The sequence below is a fragment of the Sus scrofa genome, chromosome 5, assembly GCF_000003025.6.
Source record: "Sus scrofa isolate TJ Tabasco breed Duroc chromosome 5, Sscrofa11.1, whole genome shotgun sequence".
NCBI classification, from domain to species: Eukaryota; Metazoa; Chordata; class Mammalia; order Artiodactyla; family Suidae; genus Sus; species Sus scrofa.
Genome location: NC_010447.5, coordinates 82789909 through 82817205, shown reverse-complemented (window position 1 = coordinate 82817205; position 27297 = coordinate 82789909). Strand labels below are relative to the sequence as shown.

General features: G+C 40.6%; 3 protein-coding genes across 4 annotated transcripts in view; 2 read left to right on the top strand and 1 right to left on the bottom strand.

The window, feature by feature from the left end:
* Positions 1–6506, top strand: part of UTP20 (UTP20, small subunit processome component) — a 102477-nt gene extending 95971 nt beyond the window's left edge. The window contains exons 60-62 of the mRNA XM_005664203.3: positions 40–166; positions 2253–2398; positions 3171–6506. Coding sequence (XP_005664260.1) covers positions 40–166; positions 2253–2398; positions 3171–3326 — 429 coding nt within the window. The 3' untranslated portion in view covers positions 3327–6506. The remainder of the gene's footprint in view (positions 1–39; positions 167–2252; positions 2399–3170) is intronic.
* ARL1 (ADP ribosylation factor like GTPase 1) lies at positions 5053–21465 on the bottom strand. Of its 2 annotated transcripts, XM_021091204.1 has the most exons (7): positions 21327–21465; positions 20866–21168; positions 17463–17600; positions 13543–13624; positions 12398–12509; positions 8483–8661; positions 5053–7498 (listed from the first exon to the last, which is right to left on the bottom strand). In XM_021091204.1, exons 2-7 carry the CDS (start codon positions 20867–20869, stop codon positions 7468–7470), a joined length of 546 nt encoding a protein of 181 aa, XP_020946863.1. In that variant the 5' UTR covers positions 20870–21168; positions 21327–21465; the 3' UTR covers positions 5053–7467. The 2 variants fall into 2 exon arrangements, with proteins under 2 accessions (XP_020946863.1, NP_001026954.1); NM_001031784.2 differs by lacking the exon at positions 21327–21465 and having other exon boundaries at positions 5068–7498.
* SPIC (Spi-C transcription factor) overlaps positions 23679–27297 on the top strand; it is a 69206-nt gene continuing 65587 nt past the window's right edge. Inside the window, exon 1 of the mRNA XM_021092694.1 lies at positions 23679–23820. The gene's annotated coding sequence lies outside the window, so the exon portion shown is untranslated. The remainder of the gene's footprint in view (positions 23821–27297) is intronic.

The following is a 27297-nucleotide window of genomic DNA, read 5'->3' as shown; positions in this document are numbered from 1 at the left end:
CAGAGAAAACCTTAAATGAGAAATGATGTGTACTTTCAGAGAACTTGCATCTTTAAGTTTCTTGGAGCCATAGCCATGGATCTTGGGATGGACAAGGTGAAGCCGTATCTCCCAGTGATCATCGCTCCTTTGTTCCGGGAGCTGAACAGCACCTATTCGGACCAGGGTAATTCTGAACACTTGGGCGTTAGCCTTCCTTCCTCACTTCTCTCTTGAATGCCTCCTTCCTCCCTTCTGTCCTCTCTCTCCGCCGGAGTTTTCAGAATGAAAACGTGCTAGGTATCAAGACAGTTAACAGCAGACAAATAAGGCATATTTGTGTTATTTTTGACTGTCCTCTCCCGTATGCTTCCTTGTGTCTAGGAATGAATGTTTCTCTCCTAAAAGATGATGTTTGACTCCTAACCATAGATTAAATACTCAAAGAAAACTAAATTGGGGTGGTTCTAAACCTTATAGCGTTATGAACAATAATAAATAAAATGTCTACATCCTCTTAAGAATTATAAGGCAAGGAGGTCCCTTCATGGCTTGGCAGTTAACAAACCCAACTAGGATCCATGAGGTTGCAGGTTCAATCCCTGACCTCACTCAGTGGGTTAAGGTCCGGAGTTGCCATGAGCTGTGGTGTAGGTCGAAGATGCAGCTCAGATCTGGTGTTGCTGTGGCTGTGGTTTAGACCAGCACCTGTAGCTCCGATTCGACCCCTAACCTGGGAAATGCCGTATGCTGTGAGTGCAGCCCTAAAATAGCAAGGGAAAAAAAAAAAAAAAAACTGTAAGGCAAGGAGTTCCCACTGTGGTGCAACGAAAACAAATCTGACTAGCATCCTTGAGGATGCAGGTTCAATCCCTGGCCTCGATTAGTGGGTTAAGGATCCAGCATTGCCATGAGCCATGGTGTAGGTCAGAGATGCAGCTCGGACCCCTTGTTGCTGTGGCTGTGGGGTAGGCCAGCAGCTATAGTTCCAATCCAACCCCTTGCCTGGGAGCTTCCATATGCTGCAGCTACGGCTCTAAAAAGCAAAAAAAAAAAAAAGTTGAGACAAATTTAGAAATAAAACCATAAACAGCCTGGAGAAACTTAGCTAATCTTTACATTTCATCTCCACTTTCTCCTCCATTCTCTCAATTCTCAATTCCTAAGATTTGGGCAGTTCATACTATCAAAGGAACTAAAAAGCAAAAAAAAAAAATTATAAGGCAAAAACATGAACGTTTTCTAGTTCAAGTATTTTCAGGGTTTTTTTTTTTCCTTTTTTTTTTTTTGGCCTTGTACACTGGTATATTTCCCTCACTGATCCTAAGTTAATCTCTTTGATAATAGGAAGAGTGGGAGTTAGTGATTGGAAAGAGGAGATGTAGAGTGGTGGATGTTAAAAGTTTTAAAAATGTCAAAACAGGAGCTGTTGGGAGTTCCCTGGTGGTCTAGTGGTTAGGATTTGGTGCTTTCGCCTAGAGCCCAGGTTCAGTCTCTGGTCTGAGAATTGATATCCCACATTGTCTACACCCTTCAGTCAAAAAATAAGTAAAAATCAGGAGTTCTTTTAGTCCTACAACCTTGAGTTTCCTTCCTTGTAAAGGTTAGGTCAGCATTGGTTTTCAGCACCCAACATTTATTGAGCACCTAACATTTGCCAGGCACTGGGGGTTCAGTGGTGGAAAAGGCACAGTCCCTATCTTCAAGACAATTGCAATCTCAAACAGGTGGTGTGAGCTCTCCTGAAACTGAATGCAGAAATCTGTGGTTTATTTGTATTTGGGAAGGAGAGGCAGGGACGGATGGGAGAGCATACCTTTTTGTCAGCTTCTCACAGGGCTCTTTGATCAAAAAAGAAGAGGATACAGCCAGAGCTAAGCCTCTGTGACCCCTGAATTAGGACGCAGAGAAACACACTTACCTTTTTTTCCCTCATCTGCAGAGCTGAGCAGGTTAATAAAAGTAACCCAAAACATTTCTGTCAAGTTCTCAAATTACTTTAATGTCTTCTGAGCCAGGATTCCACTGGGAAGTTGCCTCATGGTCTCTGATCTCTTGCTGCATCCTGGATGAGGTGGTGGCTTGGAGTGCTGTGTCCAACACTTCTGCTTGTTCTCCCATCTCAGAAATGCAGAGCCTAGTTTCAGATCAGTGTTTAATGTTGAAGTGCCCAAAGTGATGCCTCGGGAATTTAAATTTTGCAAGTTGTTGATTGTACATATTCACATGTCCTTTACTACGAGTTTCTGATTACTGCTCTTCTGTGTGATTAGATCCTTCACTGAAGAATCTATCCCAGGAAATCATAGAAATACTGAAAAAGCTGGTTGGGCTTGAGAGCTTCTCATTAGCCTTTGCCTCTGTACAGAAACAGGCTAATGAGAAAAGGGCACTCCGGAAAAAGAGGAAGGCTTTAGAGGTAGGTCTGCTGTTTGAAAATATGGCATGTTCATTAGGCTTAACTGTTTTTAAACAGGGGTGTGGAGTTCTCTTTATGGCTGAGTGGTTAACAAACCCGACTAATGGAGTTCCCGTCGTGGAGCAGTGGTTAATGAACCGTCTAGGAACCATGAGGTTTCGACTTCGGTCCCTGCCCTTGCTCAGTGGGTTGACGATCCAGCGTTGCCGTGAGCTGTGGTGCAGGTTGCAGACGTGGCTCGGATGATGCGTTGCTGTGGCTCTGGTGTAGGCTGGTGGCTACGGCTCCAATTCGACCCCTAGCCTGGGAACCTCCATATGCCGTGGGAGCGGCCCAAGAAATAGCAAAAAGACAAAAAACAAAAAACAACAACAACAACAACAACAAACTCGACTAGTATCCATGAGGACTCAGATTTGATTCCTGGCCTCGCTCAGTGGGTTAAGGATCCTACATTGCCGTGCCTGTGGCGTAGGCTGGCAGCTGTAGCTCTGATTCGACTCCTAGCCTGAGAACCTCCACAGCTTTGGATACGGCCCTAAAAAGACAAATAAAGTAAACAGGGGTGTATGCATGAATGTGTATCAGACTTACCCAGGGAGGAAAGAGGAATTGGTTGTTTGAGAAGTGGGACTTTGTAGCTGGGGCACCAGATTTTCTTCAATGGACATATATTGCATTTGTGATGTTTTAAGGTGAATAAAATGGTCCATTTTTTATTGGTTTAACATTTACTTTAAAAGTAATATAAAATTTCTATTCTTTTTTCAAGTTTGTGACTAATCCTGATATTGCCGCGAAGAAAAAACTAAAGAAACACAAAAATAAAAGTGAAGCAAAGAAGAGAAAGATAGAGTTCCTACGTCCAGGATATAAGGCCAAGAGACAAAAGAGCCACAGCCTAAAAAATTTAGCAATGGTGGAGTAAAGTGCTCCCTGTTATAACACTGTCTCACCTTACTCCAAAACGTGAGCTTTCTGATGTACCCACTGATCCAAAAATCATAGCAGGTTTATTATTTAAGGTCTGGCATAGATTGTATATTATATAGTTTAATATAATTGTGCTTATTTTTTAATTAAAATATTTTATACTACTCCTGTATCTTCTCTGTCTAAAAAGCATGTGACGCTAGTGATAGTTGAAAAAAGTTTTTTTAAATACACATTAAAGTAGCGAGATAACAATGTAGAAAAAGTTAGGAATAAGTCAAATGATTTACAGTACCTTTATGGCAGAAATTATAAAGCTTTATCAAAAGGCATTAAGAAAGGTCTGCGCGAATGGAGAGGTATTGCCATGCTCATGGATGGGAAGATTCCGTGTCCTAAGTTGCTAGTTCTTCCCAAGTTGGGTCCCACTGGTTAAATGCATATTTGAGCAAAATCCCAAAGGAGTTCTTCATGTTATCCTAACAAGCTTATTCTGAAATTTATATGGAAGATAGTAAATCAAAAATAACCATGATCTTAAAAAAGGAGAATAAGAAGGTTGCCCTGTCGGATATGAAAACTAAAACAGAAAGTGGTCTCTATAGAGGGATAAACCCTACTTCATTAAAATTAAGAACTACTTATAAAAAGACACCACTGGGATGTGGTAGGTACCATATACTGATAAAGGATTAGGAGTACCCAGGCCATATAACAAATAGCTATGAATCAACAAAAATAATACTGCGGAGAAAATAGCAAAAGAAATAGGCATTGCACAGAAGAAATATAAATAGCCCTTAAACCTTAACATTTCGCTACTATTCTATACCAGTTCTTAAATATTAAAGTACTTATACTCGTTAGTAAGTAGTCACTACCCTGACCCCCAAGTGCCTCCCTAGACTCCACATCTCCCCACCCCAGAAATTTAAGGATTAACACCCGGACTTACTAGGGGTTTTCCTGCATCAGCTATGTTTAGTTGCTAAATATTTTTAGTCACTTCTGTATTCAACCTCATTAATAATGAGGAAAATGCAGATTAACATCAGAATGAAATTCCACTTTCAACCCTTCAGATTAATAAGGCTGACAATACCAAGTGGTGGCAAGCATGGTAGAGAGGGAACTCGAATAAATCACTGGAAAATAACCTGGCATTATCTTGTTCAACCATATGCTATCTTTTGCCTCTTTTCTACACTTGATGTGGAAGCATATTCTTTAGTGCCCAATGTATGTGGAAGGGAGAGGGGAGGAAGAATCCATCCTATACGTTTTATTTAACCTTCACAGTCTTCCTGAGAGCTTCCTAAAACTTATTTTACAGATGAGGAATCTTATCTCATATTAAATTATCTACCTAAGGGTGACATAGGTTGTAAGTGGCAAAGTCAAGATTCAAACCCGACTGAAAGCCTATGCTGTTAATAATTGTAATTATGGGGTTAGACTACTATAGCATATGACATAGTAATCAAGTGTCCAAACACTCATGAACTTCAGCATCTATGCTTTGATGTAGTCTTGTCTCAAACAGGAGTTCTCACACTTCCAAGGAGTTTGTAATGTGTCAAAGGATAAACACAGGGCATCTTGGAAGGGCAGACTCAATTCTAAGTGACTTAAAGCGTATGTACTGCTTTTATAAAAGTTTTTAGATCAAAAAAACAAAAGTTAATACAAAGGCAAAAATCAGAAAGAATACATCTCTCAAGTATATTGAGCACAGCTTTGTTTTCATCGGTAAATATTTATTGAGTGCCTAGTATGTGCCCGGTGCACCATACTAGATGCAAGGGACTCTAACAGTAAATAAGGTGTGGTCCCTGCCCTCAAGGAGCTTACATTTCCACAATTTAAAGTGCATCTCAGGTATCCTGATACAGAATTCCACCAGTCTCAATTTCTCATTTTTTTCTATAGATCACATGACACTGCACAACTACCAACCAGAGTTATAAAATAGAATGTTAGAGCTAAAAGAAACCTCTGATACCATTTGTCCAAAACAAAAACAAAAACTGATGGAATGGCCCTTTGTGCCTAGAACTCATGCGTTCTGATTTCTGGTTTGGTGCTTTTCCCATTTTCAGGCTTCCCACAAAACAATACTCGTAGATTTTTATAAGTAAGAACTTCAAACTCCTGTGACGTACCTGTACAATTGTTTCCTGCTAGACAAATTCTTTATAATTCATAGCATATTAAAATAAGTGTATGCCCTATGTATTTACCCCAGCCGGTTCACTGTAACAAACCAGAGGGATCAGAATCATCCAACTGCTCGCCTTTGGTGCCAGGGCTGCACCTCCCCATCCTCCACTTTCACAGTGCTCCTCAACTACTTGGGAGTACTTAGCCCAGCACTAGTGGGCCACTGGCCGGAAAGGGACCCAAGTATAAATTACAGATGTACTCTTTTCCTAGCTAACAGATACACACCCAACCCAACCATGAACATATTCTGAGGTGCCGTAATGCGCCACGCACCATACTCGTTTCTAAATATATAAATATGAATAAGTCTGTCCCTCAGGAGTGCCTTGGAAACTATGAACCAATGTTTAGTTGTATGCTCAGTAATATTAGGTGCACTGGGAACACTCGTCCCTAGAGAAAGGTCTCCAAAAAATATTTCCAAGAAAACATAATATTAGGATAGGGTCCTGGGGGATAAGAGTACAAGTCCCACGGGTGAAGAGCTGAATGACCAAAAGTGAAGGAAAGTGGCCAGAGGCCAACATCTGGAAGGACAATGGCAGGGACAGGAAATGAACCACTAGTTTTCCTGAGACCTGAGGGGCACAATGGTATTAAGTTCTCTTTACTGGCAACTAATTTTTTAAATACTGCTTGTCCAAATTAAAAAATGAAAAAGGTTCCCCCTAATTTTAGTAATTACTAAGGACTCTATTTACCTGCCATGTTGTAGCCAATCCTGCGGCAGACTGGGTAGTTTGAAAAGTTCCCTTAAAACTTTTGTTCAATTGTTTTTGATACCTAGCAGCAGTAAGCATAAATTTAAACTTCAGGAGTACTCAATTTCTCCTTATAGAACCAAAAAGAGCTTGACTTTTCACCAAACTTAAAGGTCCAATTACAGGTAGATAAAAGAAATCAAAAAGACATACTTTATAATGCTTCTTAAAATAGCTCTTTAAAAAAAAAATCCTTTAATGTGAAACTTTCTTTAGTATGTTGTGAATTCCATCAAATACAACCATTTAGGACTATTTTTACTACCTCCACTAGTAAGGGGAAATACATTTATAGACTTTATTTTGAATGTGCCGTGTCTACTTCAATTAGCATAAATTTTAATATAAGGAGCTCTGTTGATAATGTTGGCATGATGTAGTTTATGGGACAAGCTTCTGACCCTGAAGTCTCATCTGAGACTCACCTCACTAGCAGGTAACCTTGGACAAGCCTATCAGAACCCTGGGTCCACATCTATAAAGATGAAGACATTACATCCTGTCCTAGCTTCGTAGATCCATTATCTGTAAAACTGTCCCAATAACTATAGATACTAAAAAATGATAATTACAGATAAGTCAGTGAAGTTAACCACCAGAATAATCACTTTAACTCATGCCTATAACCGAAAGCTTTTAAATAAAGCAGCTTAAATAAAGTGGTCATTAAGCAAATGAAGACTAAAATTACCCACACTAGGTTCTTAGCCTACTCTATGGCGCCTAATCTTTGGAAAACCTTTTAAATTCATTTTAGGGGGGAACATCTGAGTCAAGATATTTATTAGTGTTAATACAAACAAGCTGCAACCACTAATTTAAAAATTGGAAGGTTTTTTCCTCAATAAGTACATTCTTTAATGGAACTGTATCTAAATAAGAATTCCATACAAATAAACTATATACCTTAACACTAGAAAGCAAGGAAGGAGTATTTTACATTATACAGAACAGACTTTCAGTGGGTTCAATCACGATGAGTTACCCTTCCAACCAGATACTTATTTGTTATATTTATTACAAATGTTGCAGTCAGTTCGGTATATGCCAGCGATCATACAGTTTTAACATTTTGTAGTGTGAAGCACACTTAGCTGTTTCCAAAGGGATATGTGATGTGGTCTTCATTTCAGAGGAACAGAAGTGACTGAATTATTGTCTGCTCTTTAATGTTTCAACTAACCTGTGAAGAGAAAAATGAAGTTCTATAACATTAACTTCAAATTTTTAGGTATAGGGCATGGTCATTTGTAACACAAATTTCACACTGGAAGTAGATTCCAGAAGCACTTTAAATGGGAGTTCCTGTCGTGGCTCAGTGGTTAAGGAACCCAACTAGTATTCATGAGGACATGGGTTCGATCCCTGGACTTGCTCAGTAGGTTAAGGACCTGGCGTTGCAGTGAGCTCTGGTGTAGGTCAAAGACATGGTTTGTATCTGGCGTTGCTGTGGCTGTGGAGTAGGCCAGCCTGGGAACCTCCATATGCTTTGGGTGCGGTACTAAAAAGACAAGATAGAATAAAATAAAGTACTTTAAATGATGAAGGCTAAGATAGTTATATCAGAAGAATAAGGCGATGGACTCAATTTCCATGAGGATCTTTCTAGTTTTTCACTTTGTCTACGCTTTGAATGAATAATCAAAAAAGACCAAATATCCACTTTCCAGGCTGCTACTACTGTAGCCAGGTAAGATGTAGATAATTCAGGGAGGAAAACTAGTCTCAGTCGTCAAGGAGATGATGATCTAATGAGTAGATGCACAAACCAATTACAAGATAGTGGAACAAGTTCTATTAGGTCACTGACCTGTGACAAGGACACCTATGTGTGTGCTCAAGGCAGTGGGCATGGAGACACATCAGGGAAGGCTACTGAGAAGAGAACCTTAACTGCAAGCACAAGGAATTGGAGGGTGGGGTGAGGCAGGGGAAAGCTAGAAACAGAGCAGAGAGCTGGCTTATCTAAGTATAAAAGGTAGGTGTGGGTGAAATAAAAGCATATGTACATGAAGGCCAGTGGAAGAAAAGGCCAAAAGAACTTAATATGATAAACAGCTAGCTAAGTAATCTGAATTTCATCAAGACTAAAGGGAAATTACACATTTGTACACAGCTGCATGTACACACAAATACGCAAATGACTTCTAGAAACATGATACTTAACCACTCCATTGCCTCATCAAGGCCAGTGCCTTTGGTTGCTGAAGTTTTGAATATTTGCCATTTTCGGTCCTTCAAGGCAGGTAAGCCAAGCGAATTTGCCATCTCTGACGGAGTCATGGCCTGTTCCATGTCCTGTTTATTTGCAAACACCACTAAAATGGCTTTTCTAAGCTCTTCTTCCTAAATAAAATAGAAAATGTTTTATTGCTTCTAATCAATTTGCTTCCTTGAGTTTAGGAAAAAATGCCAAAATATCCATTACTTTAAAAGCACATTTCCTAGGTGTTCCTGTTGTGGTGCAGCAGAAATGAATCCAACTAGGAACCCCATGAGGTTGCAGGTTCGATCCCTGGCCTTGCTCAGTGGGTTAAGGATCTGGTGTCGCCATAAGCTGTGACATAGGTTGTAGACTCGGCTCGGAATCAGCGATGCTATGGCTGTGGCATAAGCCAACAGCTGCAGCTCCAATTGGACCCCTGGCCTGGGAACCTCCCTATGCTGTAGGTGCAGCCGTAAAAAGCAAAAAAATAAATAAAATAAAAGCACATTTCCTAATTATTAATATATAATGTTCATTATAATGATTTAAATTATAGAGAAGTATGAAGAAATGAAACTTCACCCATAATCCTATCTCCTGAACATGATCACTGCTTAACATTTTGGGTGTTTTCTACTGCTCTGTAATTCAGATACTTATAGTTTATTTAATAAATATATTCATATATTTAAGATCACATTTAAATATGGTTCCATACCTCCTTTAAAAAACAAACATATTGTAGATATTTTTCAAAATCATAAAAAAATTTTTTAATTAATGGCTAAATATACTCTACACTATGAATGCATGCGCCATACATGATAGAACTGTTTTCCAGTATTAGATTCTTAGTAGATTCTTTTCATTCAAGTATTAGAGAACCCAAGTGATAGAATCATTACATAGAAAGCTTTCTGCAAATCTTTATTTCCTTCATCACTGTTCTGTGAAAATGGGATCAAAGTATGAAATTTTTTCCAGGCTATTAGAGAGGTTGTAACAATTCCAACTCCACAAACAGCATATGACAGTGCCCGTCTTCAATGCAGCTTTGGCAGAACTGGACACTGTATTTCTTCACACATAGCATATCATTATATACTTATTTATTACCAGGGTACTAGAAATGCAAATGTTATTTGCAATATACTTTTCTCCCATAAACTGTAGGTTCATGCCTCTTGCTCATTTTTCTATTGATTTGCAAAAGGTATTTATATGATTAAGAACACTAATCCTAGTGTCACTAGTTATGAAACTGTGCAGTTCCCTATGTTACCCTAATTTGTATTGTTTGGCATCTGAGCTTTGGTTGTTTTTTGGTTTCTATTAATATAATCTATCACTTCTTTTGTAATTGTTTCCAATCATTTGATTCAGAAAAACCTTCCCAATTCAGAAATTTTAAACACTTATAATGATTTCCCTTTTTCTGGCCACACCCATGGCATGTGGAAGTTCCCAGGCCAGGGATCGAATCCATGTCACAGCAGTGACCCAAGCCACAGCAATGGCAATACTGGATATTTAACCCGCTGAGCCACCAGGGAACTCCCCTGATTTCCATTTTTGTATTTAGTTCTTTAATTCATTTAAAATTTGGGGGAATTCCCATTGTAGCTCAGCGGTAATGAACCTGACTAGTATCCATGAGGATACGCACTGGATCTCTGGTCTTACTCAGTGGGTTCAGGATCTGGTGTTGCCATGACCTGCGTGTAGGCTGCAGATGAGGCTCAGATGTGGCATAGCTGTGGCCAACAGCTACAGCTCCAATTCGACCCCTAGCCTGGGAACTTTCATATGCTGTGGGAATGGCCCTGAGAAAACAAGAACAAAAATAAAAATAAGTAAATAAATACACAAAATTTTTGTGTACAAAGGTAAAACAAATTGATTTTGTGCCTATAATTTTTTTTTTTTTTTGTCTTTTTAGGGCCACACCTGTGGCATATGGAGGTTTACCAGGCTAGGGACTGAATCGGAGCTACAGCTGCTGGCCTACGCCAGAGCCACAGCAATGCAGGATCCGAGCCACATCTGCAACCTACACCACAGCTCACGGCAACGCCGGATCCTTAACCCACTGAGCAAGGCCAGGGACCGAACCCACAACCTCATGGTTCCTAGTCAGATTCGTTTCCACTGCGCCACAATGGGAACTCCTGTGCCTATATATTTTAATATAGTAGTTCTGACTCCTACTCCACATGTACATTATATCATTATTTATTGATTGAATTGATTAAGTTACTTTCTAAAGAATGAATAAATTTTTTAGTCCTTTCTTCCTAAGATTATACAAGTCAAATCTTAATACCACAAAAAACCTAACAACAATCTAGCACAATTTGAGAACTGTGGAATAAAGTTAAAAATCCATTTCTTTTCTACAGTATTTTACACAATAAAAATCTATTATACCACATGATTTACATCTAAATAAAGATTTTATTTTAAAAATCTGTTATACCCAAGGCAATTAACCAGTCCCTTAAAATTCCTCATACTTTGCAGTTCCTGTTGCGGCTCAGTGGTTACGAACCCAACTAGTATCCATGAGGATTCAAGTTCATCCCTGGCCTCACTCAGTGGGTTAAGGATCCAGAGTGGCTGTGAGCTGCTGTGTAGGTCGCAGATGCAGAGTGGATCTGGCATTGCTGTGGCTGTGGTGTAGGCTGACAGCTGCAGCTCCAACTGGACCCCTAGCCTGGGAACTTCCACATGCCATGGGCACAGCTATTAAAAAAAAATAATTCCTTATACTTTAAATTTGGTCTAAGAAGTAAGAAGCTCTTATGATAAATATGATGCTATATTGTAAAAGCAATTAAGCAAAACTGTAAAACTTTAGGTCTGCAATTTCTAACTCAGAAGCTACTAAGATGTTGGTCATCCAAAAAATGAGAAGTCTGAAGTAGGTAATCAAGTGGCCTAGAATTTAACATTTAAACATTCAATGATCAGATAATCCAGAATAGTAATGTTGGTGGGAAAAAGAAATCTACTCATCTAATTTTATCAAGCAAAGGTAATTTTGTTATTAATTAAATTAATCATTCGTATATTTGAAAAGCTTTTTAACAAATGGAGGTTTTAAAACTTAGCTGATTAGTCAATGCATCCTGATTTCAGTCAGCTAGCCAATGAATTATCTTACAAACCTCAGTGAAAACAACGTACTGAGCTCTTACTTAAGAGCTGCACGTGGTTCTACACATCATGGGTACAGATGTAAAACTCAAAGTCTTTTCCATTTTAGGGTGAGAGGTATATATAATTAAACAAATATATTTTAAAATAATGGAAAGAAATGATTGGTGGTGCAAAGAATAAAGTAGGATAAGGGGTTGGAATATAAGTGAAATCCCTCTCTGCAGAATAAACATGTCAAATGAAACATGTCAAGAAGGCAGCCATGCAAAGATTTGGAAAAAGCATTCCAAGCAAGAGTAACAGGAGTTCCCACTGTGGCTCAGCAGGTTAAGAACCTAACTGTACCCATGAGGATGCAGGTTCGATTCCTGGCCTCCGTGGGTTAAGGATCTGGCGTTGCCACAAGGTATTTGTTTTTATTTCTCCAACAATATTTTTGGAATAGGAATTTGTAAGGAAGAAAATGGTACTAATCCCTGTTTTCCCTTTTTTTTGGCCCCACCCAAGGAAGGCATGCAGAAATTCCTGGGCCAGGGATGGAACCCACACCACAGCAGTGACCTGAGCCACAGTAGTGACAAGAACACCCGATCCGTTCACTAGGCTACTAGGGAACTCCTCTGTTTTCCTTTTAATTATTCCTGTATGTGACAATAAACAATGAAAACAGCAAGTAAATGTAAATTATTTCCCCACATTTTTACAAAGCTTTCTTACCTCCAACATGGCAACTAACTCTGACTTGGAAATGCCAATTCGGTCTCGGTCACAACTGTCTACTACATAAATGACTGCATCTGTGTTTGAATAATAACATCTCCAGTATGGCCTAAAGAAAATTCAGAAAGGGAGAACATATTATTATTTAAAAGAAGAAGAAACTGAGATGTTAATTTACATTCTGGGTCTTGGCAACACTGGCGTAGGGGGTATAACTCGCCAATCTTTCCCCACCCATGTAGAATCAATGCATAATGACTCACTGTTTCTGACAGACATACACCCCTCAGGTGGGACAGGATGGAAAAAATGTTCATAAATATAAATCACAGGAACAAGGAACTTCAGAATGAGTTCAGGCTTTAGGCTAAGAAAATACATTTATAATCTACAGCATCACTAAATGTACTGATAAAAAAATGTTCTACACAGACCTAATTGTTGTATCTTCTAAATCTTTAACAAGAAACTCCTTAAGAGGGATGGGTTCTTAAAAAAAATTTTAATATAATTTTTTATAGTAGACATTAAATTGATCACTGAAGACAAGTAAAAATGGCTAAAACTAGAAATAGACGCAAAAATGGTTCAAGAAATAAAATGAGTGGAAGGCAGCAGGATGTCTGGGGAATGCACTACTGATCTTTTAAGATAGTAAGTAGCCTCGTGAGGAATCGGTGACAGCCATTAAACCTTCACAGTTGCCATGTCAAGCACAGAATGATGGGCAGGAGACCTGACTTTCAGAGGGCATCTATGTTCATATTAGCCCAAATGGTGGACCTAAAAGGTATTTTCATGAAATCCAAAACAGCCTGTCTCATAGAGCAAGGGACTGACAAGAACTAAATAGAGGACCCTCTTGATTTCAAATTACCGAAGTATTTAGGTCCTGAGATATTCGTGGAAAAATTTTTCATTTAAGTGATATCTGAAAAACTAGCTTCCTTAGATTTTAATTCTTTAGTTAAAATTTTTAATTCTCAGATCTTAATTGAAAGAAGAAGGCAGTTTTACTCAATTTAGACAAGGTGGGTCCCAATAAAATTAAGAGGAAGGTATGTTTTGGTTTACTGCTATTAACCCTAAAAGAACTAATAAAGATTCAATACTGCAAAACTAAGATGGCCTTTGTACCATACCTGATACTTGTCTGTCCTCCTAAATCCCAGACTTGGAATTTAAGATTCTTGTATGTTACCGTCTCAACATTAAATCCAATGGCTGGAAGAGAAATTAGATTAGTAGTTTATGCAGATTAGTGCATTCTATCTTCAAAGCACACAGGCTGGGGCGTTCCCACTGTGGCTCAGCGTGTTAGGGACCCAACTAGTATCCATAAGGATGCGGTTTGATCCCTAGCCTTGCTCAGTGGGTTAAGTATTTGGCATTGCCACAGGCTGTGGTGTAGGTTGCAGATGTGGCTCAGATCCCATGTTGCTGTGGCTGTGGTATGGGCCAGTAACTGCAGCTCTGATTTGACCCCTAGCCTGGGAACTTCCATATGCCACAGGTGCAGCCCTAAAAAGCAAAAAAAAAAAAAAAAAAACCAAAAAAACACAAAAAAACAGTACATAATCTGAGTTTCCGAAATTAATAGTAATTGTTGAATAACATTATTAGCTGAGTAGTCTTCCATTTAAGTTAAGACAGCATGCAGTGCTACACACACACACACACACACACAGGCATTAATTAGCAAAATCAGCCCCATTTTCAGGGTATACAAGAATCTCTGCAAATATGAAATTCGTAGCTCAGTGGAAACCCTATTATGTTAAACTCCCCTTATAATACAGTACTGGCATACAAAAGTGTTCAGAAAGTTATATTTAGAAAGAACAGTTATAGACATTACCAAAAAAAAAAAAAAAAAAGGAATTTTGGTAGGTAGTCAAATAACAGGGAACAAAACCAAGAAAGCCTAGATAGATTCTAAACTTCAGTGGGTAAGGGCACAGCATGGCTCTATACTCCTTTAAGGTTCTCTGAGGCTGGCAATTTCACAGACCCTCTGAAGACTTCCCCAAGAGCTCATTTGTAGTAAGGTCACAGCGGGATGGTCAAAGGGGAGGTGTCCCGTCCCTTTCCTCTACCATCCTCCATAAGTGGAGCTCTGGCAACACATGGCTAAGGAAGGATACTACTCCACTGAAAGGAGTCTAAAAGAGGGTAGAGAGGGAGTTCCCATCGTGGCGCAGTGGTTAACGAATCCAACTAGGAACCATGAGGTTGCGGGTTCGGTCCCTGCCCTTGCTCAGTGGGTTAACGATCCGGCGTTGCCGTGAGCTGTGGTGTAGGTTGCAGACACGGCTCGGATCCCGCATTGCTGTGGCTCTGGCTAGGCCAGGGGCTACAGCTCTGATTCGACCCCTAGCCTGGGAACCTCCATATGCCGTGGGAGCGGCCCAAAGAAATAGCAAAAAAAAAGACAAAAAAAAAAAAAAGAGGGTAGAGAGGATGCTGAAAAAAACTTAGGAGCTATGTTTTATACATACACACAAACATACACAATGATCACTAAAATTTTACAAACTTAAAAAAAAAGTAAAAAAAGACAGATGTAACTAGACAATTTTTAAGATTTAAGTTTTTACTGGCAAATGATGCTTATGAGCACGTGGCAAGTAAGCTATTACAACTAAAAAAATAACTATACTGGAGTTCCCATTGTAGCTCAGTGGGTTAAGAACCCAACATGGTGTCTAGGAGGACATGGGTTCGATCCCTGGCCTCTCTCATTGTGTTAAGAATCCGGCATTGCTGCAAGCTGCAGCATAGGTCACAGATATGGCTCTGATTTGATGTTGCTGTGGCTATGGCATTGGCCTGCAGCTGCAGCTCTAATTCAAGCCCTGGCCCCGGAACTTCCATATACTGCAGGCACTGCTATAAAAAGAAAAAAACAATTACACTATAGCAAAACTAAGTGAAAAACTAAAAAGTTCATGATACCTCCCTTAGAACTGGGTAACAGTGTAATCACAATCTTCACCTCAATTAGGAACACTGTTTATGTGCAAAGGAAAAGTGTGGACAAGTATAAACCACACTCACAATCAGGCCGAAATGTAATCCACTGGGCTACGTGTACTAAAGAAGCCACCAAGACTCAACTGCAGCACAAATGGGCAATTCTGAGACATAAAAACTGAGGAAGATGAAATTTACTGAGGGTGGCAAAAAGAAGTAACAGATGACACAGAAAAGTTCCTCTTTCATAAAAGCTAGATTTCTTTTTTAATCTGGAAATTTAAATGGTATTATATACAGACGTTCCTTGAGTGACAAAGTAACTTTAAAGGCATAATTTAAATACACTTTTTGTGTGTGTGTGTGTCTTTTTAGAACTGCACCCACAGCATTTGGAGTTTCCCAGGCTGGGGGTCTAATTGGAACTGTAGCCACCAGCCTATGCCACAGCCACAGCCACAGCAATGCAGGATCTGAGCCTCGTCAGCAGCCTATACCACAGCTCATGGCAACGCCAGATACTTAACCCACTGAGCGAGGCCAGGGATCGAACCTGTATCCTCATGGATACCAGTCAGATTCGTTTCTGCTGAGCCACGACGGGAACTCCAAAAGGCATAATTCAAATATTCTTGAGTGAACTCTACAAACTTAGTTTAAGTGCACTAATTTTCTCTAAGTAAATTCAGGGCAACAATGAAAAAAGCATATAAGTAACAGGACAACATTCTTATGTAGTAAAATAGGACTGCTGAAGAACATTTTTCTAAGATATCAATTGATTTAGAGTTATTTCTGGATATGTTCAAGTACTAGATTAATTCAACACTCAGTCTCTTCAACAACTCACATCTTGAAAAGTAATCAATAGAATTGCTTAAGAGAAACTAATCTTAAATAGTTACAAATACAGGAAAAACCCTGCTTCACATGTATAATATCACTTAATAGCTATACAATTCTTTTTTTTGGCAGCACCCACAACACGTGGAAATTTCTGGGCCAGGGATCGAACATGCACCACTGTAGTAACCAGAGCCACTGCAGTGACAATGCCGGATCCTTAACGTGCTGAGTCACAAGAGAACTCCTCTATATAATTCTTTACACAGGCTTACAGAGTATTTTATATACTTGATGTACTCCCCCTCAAAGCCAATCTTCATTTTATCAATGAAAATACTGGCTCTCAATGAGATTAGGTGATATACCTCTACCCAACTTTTAAAATAGCTCTAAATGGCAAAATTCTACCACGCAAAGAGGTGCATTAATTACACTGAACTCTATAGAAAAAAAAAAAGGGTTACCGCAATCCCACTCTTGGGCATCTATTCGAACAAAACTCTACTTAAAAGAGACACATGCACCCGCATGTTCATTGCAGCACTATTCACAATAGCCAGGACATGGAAACAACCCAAATGTCCATCGACAGATGATTGGATTCGGAAGAGGTGGTATATATACACAATGGAATACTACTCAGCCATAAAAAAGGATGACATCATGCCATTTGCAGCAACATGGATGGAACTAGAGAATCTCATACTGAGTGAAATGAGCCAGAAAGACAAAGACAAATACCATAAGATATCACTTATAACTGGAATCTAATATCCAGCACAAATGAACATCTCAGAAAAGAAAATCATGGACTTGGAGAAAAGACTTGTGGCTGCCTGATGGGAGGGGGAGGGAGTGGGAGGGATCGGGAGCTTGGGCTTATCAGACACAACTTAGAATAGATTTACAAGGAGATCCTGCTGAATAGCATTGAGAACTTTGTCTAGATACTCATGTTGCAACAGAAGAAAGGGTGGGGGAAAAAATGTAATTGTAATGTATACATGTAAGGATAACCTGACCCCCTTGCTGTACAGTGGGAAAATAAAAAAATTATTAAAAAAAAACCTTATTAAAAATAGACAGCTTTATTTAAAAAAAAAAAAAGGGTTACCAACATTATGCTCATAGTAGAAGTTTACAAACCTTATCAATTACAATATACAATTATTTATTCGCAAATAAAGTTACGTTGGATGGAAACAGAAAGCCCTTATAATCAGTTTATCACACAAACACTTACTAGGAATAGTGGTTACGACTTCTCCAACCTGTAATCTGTACAAAATTGTAGTTTTTCCTGCTCCATCTAATCCCAAAATTAAAATCCTCATTTCCCGGGTTCCGAACAGACTGGAGAAAATGCTTGAGAAAAAGCCACCTTAAAAAAATAACAAAAATGAATTTCAATACCATTTTGTGAGCTATGTCCACAAAAGATTTAATCTTGCCCTTTGAAAGCTATACCAAATTAAATACTATTGTAATTCATAGGTGTATATTTTGCTCCCGTGAAATATATTATTCAACATCAAAATAGTAATTACTAATTGCTACCACATTCTAGTAGATACCAGGTGTCAGAGAGATAAAGATACACTCAAAAACAAGAGAAATATGACCACTGTCCTCATGAAGCTCACTTTCTACTGAGGAGAATGCAGCTCTCTTAGCATCATCTCCTCACTACCCCAAAGTGCAAATCAGAATGACATTAAACAATGAGGTTCTTGAACATGAAAAGTAATTATTATTGCTGTATAGCAGCAATATCATCTTAAGTACCTTCAATCATTGAGTATTCTCTGTAAGGAATAGAACTAGCACAAAATACTGAGACGAAGCCAAAAAATAAAAAAATAAAAAACTGGAGTTCCCGTCGTGGTGCAGTGGTTAACGAATCCGACTAGGAACCATGAGGTTGCGGGTTCGATCACTGCCCTTGCTCAGTGGGTTAACGATCCGGCGTTGCCGTGAGCTGTGGTGTAGGTTGCAGATGCGGCTCGGATCCTGTGTTGCCGTGGCTCTGGCGTAGGCCGGAGGCTACAGCTCCAATTCAACCCCTAGCCTGGGAACCTCCATATGCCGCGGGAGCAACCCAAGAAATAGCAAAAAGACAAAAAAAAAAAAAAAAAAACTATTTTTGATGGAAAATCATTAGAAAAATAAGAAAGCTACATTCAGTGCATTATGTAATATTACCAGAAAGCTTTTTACACACAAGGTATTGTGTAATATAAAAGCACTTGTGAACAGAGAATAGGACGGTGGTTACCAGATAGATACCCGGGAAATGGGGGAAATAGGAAAGATGTTAGTCAAAGGATATAAACTGTTTGAAGATAAATTGTGGAGACTTTTAATAAACATCATGGTGACTATAAGTAACAACAATGTATCATACACTTGAAATCTGCTAAGCAAGTAGACTGGAAGTGTTCTCATCACACACACAAAAAGGTTAACTATGTAAGGTGATGGATGTATAAATCTGCTTGATTTGGTAATCATTTCACAATGTATACCTACATCAAAACTGTATCCCTTAAATATATGCAATTTTTATCATTCATACCTCAATAAAGCTGGAAAAAGTTAAAATTTTAAAATTATCCTTTGTCTCTGCAGGACTTCCCAACAATAGGTTAAGGTGTTGATTCATTTGCATTGTTTAAATAAAATAACCCCTAGGAATAAGGGAAGTGGAAATTTGGAATCTTTATTCTTTTTAGAATAAAAGAAAGCACTTTTAAAATAAGTCTTTTCTGGAGTTTCCGTCATGGTGCAGCGAAAAGGAATCCGACTAGGAACCATGAAGTTGCGGGTTCAATCCTTGGCCTCCATCACTGGGTCAAGGATCTGGTGTTGCTGTGAGCTGTGGTGTAGGCCACAGATGGGGTTCGAATCCTGCATTGCTGTGACTCTGGTGTAGGCCGGTGGCTACAGCTTCGATTGGACCCCCAGCCTGGAAACCTCCATATGCTGCGGGTGAGGCCCTAAAAAGCAAAATAAATAAATAAATAAATGAAAAGAAATAAAAAATAAAAGAAGTTTTTTCTGCAGCTCCTGTTAAGAATCCGACATAGTGAGGATGCAGGCTGGATCCCTGGCCTCACTCAATGGGTTAAGGATCCAGCATTGCTGCAAGCTGCAGCATGGATCACAGATGTGGCTCAGATCCAGTGTTGCTGTGGGTGTGGTGCAGGCCAGTGGCTGCAGCTCCAATTCAACCTCTAGCCTGGTAACGTCCATATGCCACAGGTGCAACCATTAAAAAGAAATAACTAACTATATATGCATGTTTGAGTCACTTTGCTGTACTGCAGAAATTATCCCAACACTGTAAATCAATTACACTTCAATAATTTTTTTTTTTTTTTTTTTTTACAATGGCACTTGTGGCCTCTATAAGTTCCCAAGCCAGGAGTTTAATCGAGTTTAATCAGAGCTGCAGCTGAGGCCTACACAACAACCACAGCAACACCAGATTCCAGCCATCTGTGACCTATGCCCCAGCTTGCAGCAACAGCCAGAACCTTAACCCACTGAACGATGCCAGAGACCCAACCCACATCCTCACAGAGACAAGGTAGGGTCCCTAACCCACTGAGCCACAATAGAAAGTGGGAGGTGGGAAGAAAAGTGAAGGGTTTTGAAAAAAGACAGGTAAGGTGTTCCTGCTCTGGTGCAGCAGAAATGAATCTGACTAGTATCCATGAGGGTGCAATTTCCATTTCTGGCCTTGCTCAGTGGGTCGGGGATCCTGCATTGCCCTGAGCTGCGGTGTAGGTCGCAGACCAGGATCCTGCGTTGCTGTGGAGTAGGCCGGCAGCTATAGCTCCAATTTCACCCCTAACCTGGGAACTTTCAAATGCCTCAGGTGCGGCCCTAAAAAAAAAAAAAAAAAGTAAGCGCTTGTGATGTTCCAGAGCAAGAAGTAAACTCCCGAGAAAATCGCAAAGAATTTGCATCATTTGGAGAGATGTAAACAGGTTTAAAAATCTGCACCTTCAGGTGGGCTCTATCGGGGAGGGAAGCGGTCTTTACCTGACGCTTGTAGTGACGATGTAGTTCCCTCAATTAGCACTCCAAAAATTGAGATTAAAACATCATCTCTAGTAATACTCTGCCCATTTCCTCCTCCACTTTATTATCTACGTGAAAAGCTACAGACAAATGCAAGCTACAGACGAATGCCAAATTGGCAATAAAATATTACGAGTAACCCTACGAGCAACCCGCTCCCTCCCTCTTGGATTTTAAGTGTCGCTGTTCCAGAGACAGGGAGAAAGAATCAAGCTTCCACTACAAGGTCAGATCTCATCTTTCACCGAAGAAACCTCAGGGAACCTACGACTGACACGTTGCCAAGCTTCGCAAGACCGGCTCCGCCCAGCAGGTCGAGCTGGGTCCGAGGGAAGAGAGACCCAGCTGTCCCCACCTATGACCCCGCCGGGAAAAAGGTGAAACAAGGGCAGGGGAGAAGGTTCGAGGTACGGTCCATGCAGACCCATCCAAGAGCCCCGTTAAGTGTTGTTCAGCGACCCGCCCTCTAAAACGCCGACTATTCCGGGCTTTCCCGGCCGGCCCCAGCTCTGGGCCTCGGCCTCTCGAGCGCGCGCAGGCTCCCTTCTCAGGTCTCTCACCCATGATGAACCTCCTCTCCGCCCTCGTCGATCGTCAGAGACCGGCCCCAGCCTTGGCAACGACTCCTATTCGAGCCTTGGCGCCGCCACCGCCCCTCGCCTAGGCCTGCACTCCAGCTCCGTCTCCAGCTCCGAGGCGGTTTCCTTGGAAGCCTGGTCAGCCAGCAACTTCCACGTCGGACTCCCGGCGGGGGCGGGAGCAAGGCTGCCGCCGCGGCTGCGCGCTGGGAACAGCGGCCTGAGGGTCCGCGTCTTCACTTTCCACACAAATCCCCGGCGAACTGGGTGTAGATACTGTAGAACCTACGAGAGAAAAAAAAAATCGAGAACCCCAAGTCGTTCCTGCTTCTGTTTTCTTGGACAAGAAGGGCTTCCTAAACAAGGAAATTCGAATTTTTATTTTAAACTCTAACCAACACACACACACCCCCCCCCCCACGAAAAGTGGCGAATCCGCCAACCAGGAATGCGTCTCGGGCCTCGATGCTGCAGCCTGACTGGACACCGGCGCTGCCTGCGACGGCGTAGCAATTGTTGGTCCTGAGGAGGCTTGCGGGGGTTGACCCAACTTTACCTGGGTCCTTTCTCCGATTAGGAAATAGGGCTACGTAATAATAATGGGAAGAGCCCCGAGCCACCAATGCGGAGCAGCCTTACACCTGCGGCCGCTAACAAGATTTTTGGCGTCGCAGTGTCCTGCAAGGTCAGCGTTAGAGTCCCTCCCCTTTTTCTTCCGCCTGTCCCTGAGTACCTGAGCACCCTTCCGGGATCTGCAGTGTGACAGACTGGACCAGAGCTTGGGCTCTGGGTTGGAGACTTGTTCCCTCGAGGGGAGTAATGTAAGGGTTTGACAGTAGTTACTGTTTTGACTTCAATTTTCAAATCTTCCAGCTGCCTGGCTTTGAACTAGATTCGTCTACTGCTCTCGCCTCCCCTTCTCAAATCTTAAGTTCACAGAAACTTTCCTTGCAAGGCAAAGGTTGCTTTTGTTTTGTTTTGTTCGAAAGGGGGAAAGCTGATCGGCCCTTTATTTATTTATTTATTTAGGTGTTTTGTTTTTGTTGTTGTTGTTGTTTGGTTTTTTTTTTTTTTGTCTTTTTTGCTATTTCTTTGGGCCGCTCCCGCGGCATATGGAGGTTCCCAGTTTAGGGGTCGAATCAGAGCTGTAGCCACCGGCCTACGCCAGAGCCACAGCAATGCGAGATCCGAGCCGCGTCTGCAACCTACACCACAGCTCATGGCAACGCCAGATCGTTAACCCACTGAGCAAGGGCAGGGACCGAACCCTCAACCTCATGGTTCCTAGTCGGATTCGTTAACCACTGCGCCACGACGGGAATTCCGGCCCTTTATTTAAACACCTGGACCTTTTTAAGTCAGAGCTTTAAGCATTGCGTTGTCCCACTGTTGGACGTCAGCGTGCATGATTCCACTGATATTTTTCACTTATTTATACATTTCCAATACTTCTCCGCCAAGATTAGCTGCTGTCACTTGGCAGATCTTTGCCATTGCTATTTCAAATTTATGTCAACGTCAAGATTTATGTTTCCAGGAGTTCCCGCAGTGGCTCAGTGGTATCGAATCTGACTAGTATCCATGAGGACTCTGATTCAATCCCTGACCTTGTTCAGTGGGTTAAGGATCTCGCGTTGAAGTGAGCTGTGGTGTAGGTCGAAGACGCGGCTTGGATCCTGCCTTGCTGTGGCTGTGGCTAGGCCAGTGGCTATAGCTCCGATTAGCTCCCTAGCGTGGGAACCTCCACATGCTACTGCTGCGGCCCTTTAAAAAAAAACATATATATATATATGTTTCCAATACAATGCACTAAGTTTCCTGAAAAATACATATTCCTTTTAAAGTACACCTAAAAGGGGAGTTCCCCTTGTGGCACAGCAGAAATGAATCCGACTAGGAACCATGAGGTTGTGGGTTCGATCCCTGGCTTCCCTCAGTGGGTTAAGGATCTGGCCTTGTGGTGAGCTGTGGTAGGTTGCAGACTCTCCTTGGACCCTGTGTTGCTGCGGCTGTGGTGTAGGCCGTCAACTGTAGCTCCAATTCAACCCCTAGCCTGGGAACTTCCATATACTGCAGGCGCAGCCCTAAAAAAATGTGAAAGATAAATAAATAAAACTGAAAGGAAAGATACATGGTAAACTTTATATTCACAATATATATTCTGAACCAAATAAACAAATGAGATACATGTGAGGGTGCTATGTAAACTGAAGTGCTATATACAAATTAAAAGGCATTTGTGGGAGTTGCCATCGTGGCGCAGTGGTTAATGAATCCGACTAGGAACCATGAGATTGTGGGTTCATTCCCTGGCCTTGCTCAGTTGGTTAAGGATCTGGCGTTGCCGTGAGCTGTGGTGTAGGTCGTAGACGCCAGCTTGGATCCCGTGTGGCTGTGGCTTTGGCGTAGGCTGGTGGCTACAGCTCCGCTTCGCCCCCTAGCCTGGGAACCTTCATATGCCACAGGAGCAGCCCAAGAAATGGCAAAAAAGGACCAAAAAAAAAAAAAAAAAATACATTTGTAATTCTATCAGATGGCATTTGAGCCTTTTGTAATGTGTATTAAGCACCTAATTACAAGTCACTATAGAAACATTAATGTGATACAAAACCAAACAAAAAGCCTTTAGGCAATTTGGTAAGAAACTTTATTTTTCAAGTTACCAATTTAATTCTTTGTCCATAAAGATCTGATCTAATTTCCTGAATGTATCAAAAAACAGGTAGTTCCCACTGTGGCACAGTGGGTTAAGGATCCAGCTTTGCCGCGGCTGTGGAGTAGGCCTGCAGCTGTGCTAGGATTCAGTCCCTGGCTGGGGAACTTCAGTATGCTGAGGATGCGGCCATTAAAAAATGAAAAGAAAATAAAAAAGAAAACAGAAACTTCTTCTCCATCCACGGAAATCTTTGATCTAAAGAAAAATCCCAAAATATTAAGGTAAGGTGTTACCCTTTAAAATTTTCCTAAAATAGGTTGAAAACAAATGACTTTCTTCTGAATATTTATGTTCAAGGCCTTATGTTTATGAAATACTCTAAAACAGTCCCAACTCTCAAAATTTATAACTTTTAGAGGCACTCATTAACTCACAGGTATTCAAAACAGAAAATTTAAATGGCTTTTAAAAATTTTGAGACAAGGAATTCCTATTGTGGTTCAGCGTCCATGAGAATGCAGGTTCATTCTCTGGCCTCCCTCAGTGGGTTAAGGATCCAGCATTGCCATGAGCCATGGTGTAGGTCCAAGACCGTGACTCAGATCCCACCTGACTGTGGCTGTGGTGTAGGCCAGCAGCTGCAGCTCTGATTCAACCCCTAGCCTGGGAACTTCCATATGCTGCAAGTGCAGCCTTGAAAAGAGAAAAAAAAAAAAAATGTTAAGACAAATTTAGAAATAAAGCCGTAAACATCCTAGAGAAGCTTAGTTAATCTTTCTTTGCATTTGATCTCCACTTTCTCTTCCCTTCTCTCAGTTCTCAATTCCTAAGACTCTGGCAGTTCATACCATCAAAGGAACAAATTTCAATGCATAAAGGTCATGTTAACTTGGTGAAAAATAAGATAACAAAACTACCAGTTCCTGTACCTTTTCTGATAATGACTGAAGAAAGTTAGTACTCTGTAGGAAAGGTATGTATCTTAAGGACAACATCGTCTTTCAAAATGCAGTCATTCTGTTAATATTGACCAGGTACTACTGTTCTTGATTACTAAAACGAAACACTTGAGGAAGTAGAATTTTAGCAGCATGCTAGAATTAAATCAAAATGTTTAGATTGTAAGTCTATAGAACTTTATTCTTCAAACAAGCATGTATAATTGACCTTACTGCTTTCAAATCTGCAGCTGCATCTGATTTGATCTCTAGCCTAGGCACTTCCATATGTTGCAGGTGCAGCCCTAAAAAAATAAGTAAATAAAATTGCAACCCACACTGCATCCCCCTTATCCTGAAATTTTTTTTTTTTTTTTTTTTTTTTTTTTTTTTGTCTTTCTAGGGCCACACCCAGGGCATATGGAGGTTCCCAGGCTAGGGGTCTAATCAGAGCTGTAGCCACCAGTCTACACCACAGCCACAGCAACACCAGATCTGAGCCACATCTGCAGTCTACACCACAGCTTACAGCAAGGCCAGGGATCGAACCCACAACCTCATAGTTCCTAGTCCGATTGTTTCCGCTGTGCCACTATGGGGACTCGCCCTCTTATCCTGATTTTTAAATAGAACTTCCCACTGAACATGTAATTTATTTGCTTATTATGCTCATTTATTATCTACTTCCTCTCACTGAAGTGTAACATCTATGAATGAAAGTCTTTTTATTCATTTTTTTCACTGTTTTGTTCTTGTACTTGGGCATCAAACAGATAATTATTGTGAGAATGTGTTGAATTACAGGTTTTTAAGGCCAATGCCATAAATATAAGTTAACTTAAACAGGTTATGCAGTATTATTAAACTTGTTTCCTAAAATAGGCATATTTGAACCACCTAACCTAATTTAATAGGTGAGTCCAAACCATCTTCTTCAAGTTGTTATATTCAAAGTGAAACCACAAGGTGGTAGTATTGCTTCAGACTAATTCTCAGCCAAATGAGATGGTCCAATGGATTAAAATTGGGAGTTCTCGTTATGGCTCAGTGGTTTAAGAACCCAACTAATGTGTCCTTGAGGATTCGGTTGGATCCCTGGCCTTGATCACTGAGTTAAGGATCCGGCATTGCCACAAGCTGTGACCTAGGTTGTGGATGTGGCTCAGATCGCAGGTTCTGTGGCTGTGGTAGATTCTGACACCTACAGCTCCAATTCATCCTCTAGCCCAGAAGCTTCCATATGCCATAGGTGCAGCCCTAAAAAAAAAAAAAAAAAAAAAAAAAAAAAAAAAAAAAAAAAAAGCAAAAGAGACAAAGAATTTAAGATAAAAAAAGGAAATGTATTATAGCAGTCCAAGCAATTAAAGAATTCCAAAATTCTTTTGACTATAAAGCTGCAATAAGATCAAATAAGTTTAAATTTTTAAAGCTGAAGGAACCTCAATTCCAGCCATCTCAGTTGCAGATGAAGAAGTAGTAAGAAACAAGCCAAGCAATAGATTCAGGGCAGCAGCTCTGATCATTTGAATTCCAGGCCTGGAGTAACTACATTATGATACCTTCTATAACTGAGCTGTGTTCTTCATTTGATAAATCGATTTTCAAACACATGACCATGCTATAGTTTGCTGTGGTTTCTGAAGTCTGGAACTTAACTTTTTTTTTTTTTTTTTTTGTCTTTTTGCCATTTTCTTGGGCCGCTCCTGTGACATATGGAGGTTCTCAGGCTAGGGGTTGAATCGGAACTGTAGCTGCCGACCTACGCCAGAGCCACAGCAACTCGGGATCCGAGCTGTGTCTGCAACCTACACTACAGCTCACGGCAATGCCGGATCGTTAACCCACTGAGCAAGGCCAGGGATGGAACCCAAAACCTCATGGTTCCTAGTCGGATTCATTAACCTCTGAGCCACGATGGGAATTCCTGGAACTTAACATTTCTATGTTTTCCATTGCCTAGCAGAAGTTACATTGTTTTGCTCAGATTTTATTCCATGAAGCAGGAACCTATGAAATACAGTAAGTGTGATTACATAAGCATACTAAATATAAGATTCTAAAGGGCTTATCATATTGTGCACTTAATAATTGTTTTATATTTTATATTTTATATTATATTATTTTATTTTATTTTATTGTCTTTTTAGGGCTGCACCTATGGCATACGGAGGTTCCCAGGCCTACACCACAGCCACAGCAATGCCAGATCTGAGCCGTGTCTGCAACCTACACCACAGCTCACGGCAACGCTGGATCCTTAACCCACTGAGCGAGGCCAGGGATCGAACCTGCAACCTCATGGTTCCTAGTCAGATTCATTTCCGTTGTGCCATGACGGGAACTCCTATAATTGTTTTTTAAACTAAGAAACATGTTGAAATTGTAACTAGATATGTGCTGTTCACAGATTAGGATATGTATTGTGCTTCAAATGTTTCCTTTCAATAACATGTACTTTGCCAACATAGAAGAATTTCTCTTTAGACTAAGGGGTTGTTTTGTTTCTTTGTTTTTTTGTGTGTTTTTTTGGCCATACCTGTGGCATGCATAAGTTTCCGGGCCAGAAACTGAACGTGTGCCACAGCAACATCCCGATCTGCTTCAGTGATAACAATGCTGGATCCTTAATTGGCTGTGCTACAAGGGAATTCCCTAAGAGGTCTTTTTTTAAATTGAGTAATAATTCACGTACAATAACATTTTTAAGTGTACAATTCAGTGGTTTTTAATACATTTACACAGTTTGCAGCTATCACCACTGTCTAATTCCAGAATGTTTTCATCACCCCAAACAGAAACTCTATACCCTTTAAGGAGTAA

Coding starts and splice junctions, on each gene's coding strand:
- ARL1 (XM_021091204.1), bottom strand. Junction 12,510..13,542: donor GGAGGACAGACAAGTATCAG/GTATGGTACAAA, acceptor AATTTTCTTTAG/GCCATACTGGAGATGTTATT. Junction 7,499..8,482: donor CTTGATGAGGCAATGGAGTG/GTTAAGTATCAT, acceptor TTCTCTTCACAG/GTTAGTTGAAACATTAAAGA.